At 48.5% G+C, this 7,500-nt stretch overlaps 1 protein-coding gene across 1 annotated transcript in view; it reads left to right on the forward strand.

Annotated features, from left to right (window-relative positions):
* The window catches only part of tec (tec protein tyrosine kinase), a 29,042-nt gene that overhangs the window by 2,712 nt on the left and 18,830 nt on the right, over nt 1-7,500 (forward strand). The window contains exons 3-5 of the mRNA XM_079802654.1: nt 2,372-2,453; nt 2,671-2,799; nt 3,006-3,058. Of these exons, the coding sequence (XP_079658780.1) occupies nt 2,372-2,453; nt 2,671-2,799; nt 3,006-3,058 (264 nt within the window). The remainder of the gene's footprint in view (nt 1-2,371; nt 2,454-2,670; nt 2,800-3,005; nt 3,059-7,500) is intronic.

The raw sequence follows: 7,500 nt of genomic DNA on the forward strand, positions 1-7,500 counted from the left end.
GCAACATGTCTTCTCATTGGATAAGGACACGCTGACTCATGAATAATTAAGCAACGCGTGTTCTCATAGGATAAGGACACGCAGACTCATGAATAATTAACTAATGCGTCTCCTCATTGGATAAGGACACGCAGACTCATGAATAATTAAGCAACATGTCTTCTCATTGGATAAGGACACAGACTCATGAATAATTAAGCAACTCGTCTTCTAATTGGATAAGGATGCGCAGACTCATGAATAATTAAGCAACATGTCTTCTCATTGGATAAGGACACAGACTCATGAATAATTAAGCGAGTCGTCTTCTGATTGGATAAGGACACGCAGACTCATGAATAATTAAGTAATGCGTCTTCTCATTGGATTAGGACACGCAGACTCATGAATAATTAAGCAACATGTCTTCTCATTGGATAAGGACACGGAGACTCATGAATAATTAAGCAACTCGTCTTCTAATTGGATAAGGACGCGCAGACTCATGAATAATTAAGCAACATGTCTTCTCATTGGATAAGGACACGCAGACTCATGAATAATTAAGTAATGCGTCTTCTCATTGGATAAGGACACGCATTCATGAATATTAAGCAACATGTCTTCTCATTGGATAAGGACACCCAGACTCATGAATAATTAAGAAATGCGTCTTTTTTAATTGGATAGGGACACGCAGACTCATGAATAATTAAGCAACATGTCTTCTCATTGGATAAGGACACCCAGACTCATGAATAATTAAGCAACATGTCTTCTCATTGGATAAGGACACGCATTCATGAATAATTAAGCAACATGTCTTCTCATTGGATAAGGACACGCAGATTCATGAATAATTAAAGGGTTAGTTCACCCAAAAATGAAAATTCTGTCATTAATTACTTACCCTCATGTCGTTCGACACCCGTAAGACCTCCGTTCATCTTCAGACACAAATGAAGATATTTTAGTGTAAATCTGATGGCTCTGAAAGCCCTCCATTGGCACAATGCACTTTACACTCTCAAGACCCATAAAAGACACTAAAGACGTCGTTACAAAGTCCATCTCACTACAGCGGCTCTACAATAACTTTATGAATCGGCGAGAAAAGTTTTTGTGCGCAAAAAAACCCTAAATAACGACTTATATAGTGATGACGATTTCAAAACACGGCCTCATGAAGCTTTGAAGCGTTATGAGTCAGTGAGTCGATTCATGATTCGGATCGCGTGTCAAACCGCCAAACTGCTGAAATTTGGCGATCCAAACTGCTGAATCGACTCACTGACTTATAACGCTTCGAAGCTTCATGAGGCCGTGTTTTGAAATCGTCATCACTATATAAGTTGTTATTTAGGGTTTTTTTTGCGCACAAAAACTATTCTCGCCGATTCATAAAGTTATTGTATCTGTAGTGAGATGGACTATGTAATGACGTCTTTAGTGCCTTTTAAGGGTCTTGAGAGTGTAAAGTGCATTGTGCCAATGGAGGCCTTTCAGAGCCATCAGATTTACACTAAAATATCTTCATTTGTGTCTGAAGATGAGGTCTTACGGGTGTCCAACGACATGAGGGTCAGTCATTAATGACAGAATTTTCATTTTTGGGTGAACTAACCCTTTAAGCAATGCGTCTTCTCATTGGATTAGGACACGCAGACTCATGAATAATTAAGCAACATGTATTCTCATTGGATAAGAACACACACTCATGAATAATTAAGCAACGCGTCTTCTCATTGGATAAGGACACGCAGATTCATGAATAATTAAGCAACGTGTCTTCTTATTGGATAAGAACACACACTCATGAATAATTAAGCAACGCGTCTTCTCATTGGATAAGGACACGCAGATTCATGAATAATTAAACAACGCGTCTTCTCATTGGATAAGGACACACACTCATTAATAATTAAGCAACGCGTCTTGTCATTGGATAAGGACACGCAGATTCATGAATTATTAAGCAACGCGTCTTCTCATTGGATAAGGACATGCAGACTCATAAATAATTAAGCAACGCGTCTTCTCATTGGATAAGGACACGCAGACCCGTGAAAAATTAAGCAACGCAGACTCATGAATAATTAAGGTTTAAAATGAACTAGTTTTCTCCCACATTCAGAACTAACAGAGGGTAACATTGACTTTCAGCTATGATGTTCAACACATGTGGTTTAGGGTTTCATGACCCTTTAAGAGCAGGGCTGTGTCGGAAATCAACCCCTATACCCTTAATATTGGTGAAAGTTGCACCAAATCTTTTTGATAAACGACTGTGTAAAAATATTACACTGTTAAAAATAAAGGTTATTAAAATGTTCTTTGCTCTAGGAAAGCATAAGACACAAGCTGTGTAAACACACACTCTGCCTCTCCTCAGGTCGTTCATGACTCCACCACGCTGTATATTTTTGCTCCCAGTAATGAGAGTCGGAGCATCTGGGTCCAGAACATCAAGGAAGGTCAGTGAGTGTCTCATGGGTTAACCCTTCATACTGTACTCCATGTGTGTATTAGTGCACTGCGTATAAATAAGACACACTCAACACAGAACTGACACACACGAGGGACCCCATGAATGAATGCGGTACACAATCCTTCCAGAGTTTACACTTTAATATAATACACTCCAGTGACGTCACTGAAGGCTGTGCATTAATGATGTGTGTGTGTCCTCAGAGATTAAGAATAACGCCCAGATCGCAGCCAAGTTCCACCCTCAGTTCTGGCAGGAGGGCGGCTGGCTGTGCTGCGGTCAGGTGGATAAACTGGCGCCCGGATGCGAGGGCTACAACCTGTTCGGATACGGTAAGAGTCCATCTGGGATTCTTCTGGGATTCTTCTGGGATTCATCTGGGATTCATCTCCGCTGGGGTCTCTAAATCAATGCACAACACACACAAATAACGGGCCAGATTTACTCAACAGGGCACATTAGTGCGAGACCTCAGTTCCTGTGATCATTGATTCTGTGCTGTTTGAAGCGCTGACTCCTTGTTCTCTCTTCCTCACAGTTTCCCGTAAACCTCTTCCTCCTGTTCCTGGAGACGAGAGCAGCAGCTCTATGGTGCGTCTACAGCACACAACACTGACCGGCTGAACACTGACCGCTCTGAACACTGACCTCTCTGAACACTGACCTCTCTGAACACTGACCGCTCTGAACACTGACCGGCTGAACACTGACCAGCTGAACACTGACCGCTCTGAACACTGACCTCTCTGAACACTGACCGCTCTGAACACTGACCTCTCTGAACACTGACCGGCTGAACACTGACCGCTCTGAACACTGACCGGCTGAACACTGACCTCTCTGAACACTGACCGGCTGAACACTGACCGCTCTGAACACTGACCGGCTGAACACTGACCTCTCTGAACACTGACCTCTCTGAACACTGACCGGCTGAACACTGACCAGCTGAACACTGACCGCTCTGAACACTGACCTCTCTGAACACTGACCGTCTGAACACTGACCGGCTGAACACTGACCTCTCTGAACACTGACCGCTCTGAACACTGACCGTCTGAACACTGACCGCTCTGAACACTGACCTCTCTGAACACTGACCGGCTGAACACTGACCGCTCTGAACACTGACCGTCTGAACACTGACCGTCTGAACACTGACCGCTCTGAACACTGACCGGCTCAACACTGACCGCTCTGAACACTGACCGGCTGAACACTGACCGCTCTGAACACTGACCGCTCTGAACACTGACCGGCTGAACACTGACAAGCTGAACACTGACCGGCTGAACACTGACCGGCTGAACACTGACCGGCTGAACACTGACCGGCTGAACACTGACCGCTCTGAACACTGACCGGCTGAACACTGGCCACTCTGAACACTGACCTCTCTGAACACTGACCTCTCTGAACAATGACCGCTCTGAACACTGATCGGCTTAACACTGACCGCTCTGAACACTGACCTCTCTGAACACTGACCTCTCTGAACACTGACCGCTCTGAACACTGACCGGCTGAACACTGACCGCTCTGAACACTGACCGCTCTGAACACTGACCGCTCTGAACACTGACCTCTCTGAACACTGACCGCTCTGAACACTGACCGGCTGAACACTGACCGTCTGAACACTGACCGCTCTGAACAATGACCGCTCTGAACACTGACCGGCTGAACACTGACCATCTGAACACTGACCGCTCTGAACAATGACCGGCTGAACAATGACCGGCTGAACACTGACCGCTCTGAACACTGACCGTCTGAACACTGACCTCTCTGAAAAATGACCGGCTGAACACTGACCGTCTGAACACTGACCTCTCTGAACACTGACCGCTCTGAACAATGACCGGCTGAACACTGACCGGCTGAACACTGACCGTCTGAACACTGACCGCTCTGAACACTGACCGCTCTGAACACTGACCGTCTGAACACTGACCTCTCTGAAAAATGACCGGCTGAACACTGACCGTCTGAACACTGACCTCTCTGAACACTGACCGCTCTGAACAATGACCGTCTGAACACTGACCGTCTGAACACTGACCGCTCTGAACACTGACCGCTCTGAACACTGACCTCTCTGAACACTGACCGCTCTGAACAATGACCGGCTGAACACTGACCGGCTGAACACTGACCTCTCTGAACACTGACCGCTCTGAAAAATGACCGGCTGAACACTGACCGTCTGAACACTGACCTCTCTGAACACTGACCTCTCTGAACACTGACCGTCTGAACACTGACCGGCTGAACACTGACCATCTGAACACTGACCGTCTGAACACTGACCGCTCTGATCACTGACCGTCTGAACACTGACCTCTCTGAACACTGACCTCTCTGAACACTGACCGTCTGAACACTGACCGCTCTGAACACTGACCGCCTGAACACTGACCGCTCTGAACAATGACCGTCTGAACAATGACCGTCTGAACACTGACCGTCTGAACACTGACCGCTCTGAACACTGACCGTCTGATCACTGACCGTCTGAACACTGACCTCTCTGAACACTGACCGCTCTGAACATTGACCGTCTGAGCATTGACCGTCTGAGCATTGACCGTCTGATCACTGACCGCTCTGAACACTGACCGTCTGATCACTGACCGTCTGAACACTGACCGTCTGAACACTGACCTCTCTGAACACTGACCGCTCTGAACACTGACCGTCTGAACACTGACCGCTCTGAACACTGACCGCTCTGAACACTGACCGCTCTGAACAATGATTGTCTGAACACTGACCGCTCTGAACACTGACCTCTCTGAACACTGACCGTCTGAACACTGACCAGCTGAACACTGACCTCTCTGAACACTGACCGTCTGAACACTGACCGCTCTGAACAATGACCGCTCTGAACACTGACCGCTCTGAACAATGACCGCTCTGAACACTGACCGCTATGAACACTGACCACTCTGAACACTGACCGGCTGAACACTGACCGCTCTGAACACTGACCGGCTGAACACTGACCGCTCTGAACACTGACCGCTCTGAACACTGACCGGCTGAACACTGACAAGCTGAACACTGACCGCTCTGAACACTGACCGGCTGAACACTGACCGGCTGAACACTGACCGGCTGAACACTGACCTCTCTGAACACTGACCGCTCTGAACACTGACCGGCTGAACACTGGCCACTCTGAACACTGACCTCTCTGAACACTGACCTCTCTGAACACTGACCACTCTGAACACTGACCGGCTTAACACTGACCGCTCTGAACACTGACCTCTCTGAACACTGACCTCTCTGAACACTGACCGCTCTGAACACTGACCGGCTGAACACTGACCGCTCTGAACACTGACCGCTCTGAACACTGACCGCTCTGAACACTGACCTCTCTGAACACTGACCGCTCTGAACACTGACCGGCTGAACACTGACCGTCTGAACACTGACCGCTCTGAACAATGACCGCTCTGAACACTGACCGCTCTGAACACTGACCGGCTGAACACTGACCATCTGAACACTGACCGCTCTGAACAATGACCGGCTGAACAATGACCGGCTGAACACTGACCGCTCTGAACACTGACCGTCTGAACACTGACCTCTCTGAAAAATGACCGGCTGAACACTGACCGTCTGAACACTGACCTCTCTGATCACTGACCGCTCTGAACAATGACCGGCTGAACACTGACCGGCTGAACACTGACCGTCTGAACACTGACCGCTCTGAACACTGACCGCTCTGAACACTGACCGTCTGAACACTGACCTCTCTGAAAAATTACCGGCTGAACACTGACCGTCTGAACACTGACCTCTCTGAACACTGACCGCTCTGAACAATGACCGTCTGAACACTGACCGTCTGAACACTGACCGCTCTGAACACTGACCGCTCTGAACACTGACCTCTCTGAACACTGACCGCTCTGAACAATGACCGGCTGAACACTGACCGGCTGAACACTGACCTCTCTGAACACTGACCGCTCTGAAAAATGACCGGCTGAACACTGACCGTCTGAACACTGACCTCTCTGAACACTGACCTCTCTGAACACTGACCGTCTGAACACTGACCGGCTGAACACTGACCGTCTGAACACTGACCGTCTGAACACTGACCGCTCTGATCACTGACCGTCTGAACACTGACCTCTCTGAACACTGACCTCTCTGAACACTGACCGTCTGAACACTGACCGCTCTGAACACTGACCGCCTGAACACTGACCGCTCTGAACAATGACCGTCTGAACAATGACCGTCTGAACACTGACCGCTCTGAACAATGATCGTCTGAACACTGACCGTCTGAACACTGACCGCTCTGAACACTGACCGTCTGATCACTGACCATCTGAACACTGACCTCTCTGAACACTGACCGCTCTGAACATTGACCGTCTGAGCATTGACCGTCTGAGCATTGACCGTCTGATCACTGACCGCTCTGAACACTGACCGTCTGATCACTGACCGTCTGAACACTGACCGTCTGAACACTGACCTCTCTGAACACTGACCGCTCTGAACACTGACCGTCTGAACACTGACCGCTCTGAACACTGACCGCTCTGAACAATGATTGTCTGAACACTGACCGCTCTGAACACTGACCTCTCTGAACACTGACCGTCTGAACACTGACCGGCTGAACACTGACCTCTCTGAACACTGACCGTCTGAACACTGACCGCTCTGAACAATGACCGCTCTGAACACTGACCGCTCTGAACAATGACCGCTCTGAACACTGACCGCTATGAACACTGACCACTCTGAACACTGACCGGCTGAACACTGACCGGTTGAACACTGACCGGCTGAACACTGACCTCTCTGAACACTGACCGCTCTGAACAAGGACCGCTCTGAACACTGACCGCTCTGAACAATGACCGTCTGAACACTGACCGCTCTGAACACTGACCGGCTGAACACTGACAAGCTGAACACTGACCGCTCTGAACACTGACCGGCTGAACACTGACCGGCTGAACACTGACCGCTCTGAACAATGACCGCTC

The sequence above is a fragment of the Gobio gobio genome (genome assembly GCF_949357685.1).
Source record: "Gobio gobio genome assembly, chromosome: 21".
Taxonomy (NCBI): Eukaryota; Metazoa; Chordata; class Actinopteri; order Cypriniformes; family Gobionidae; genus Gobio; species Gobio gobio.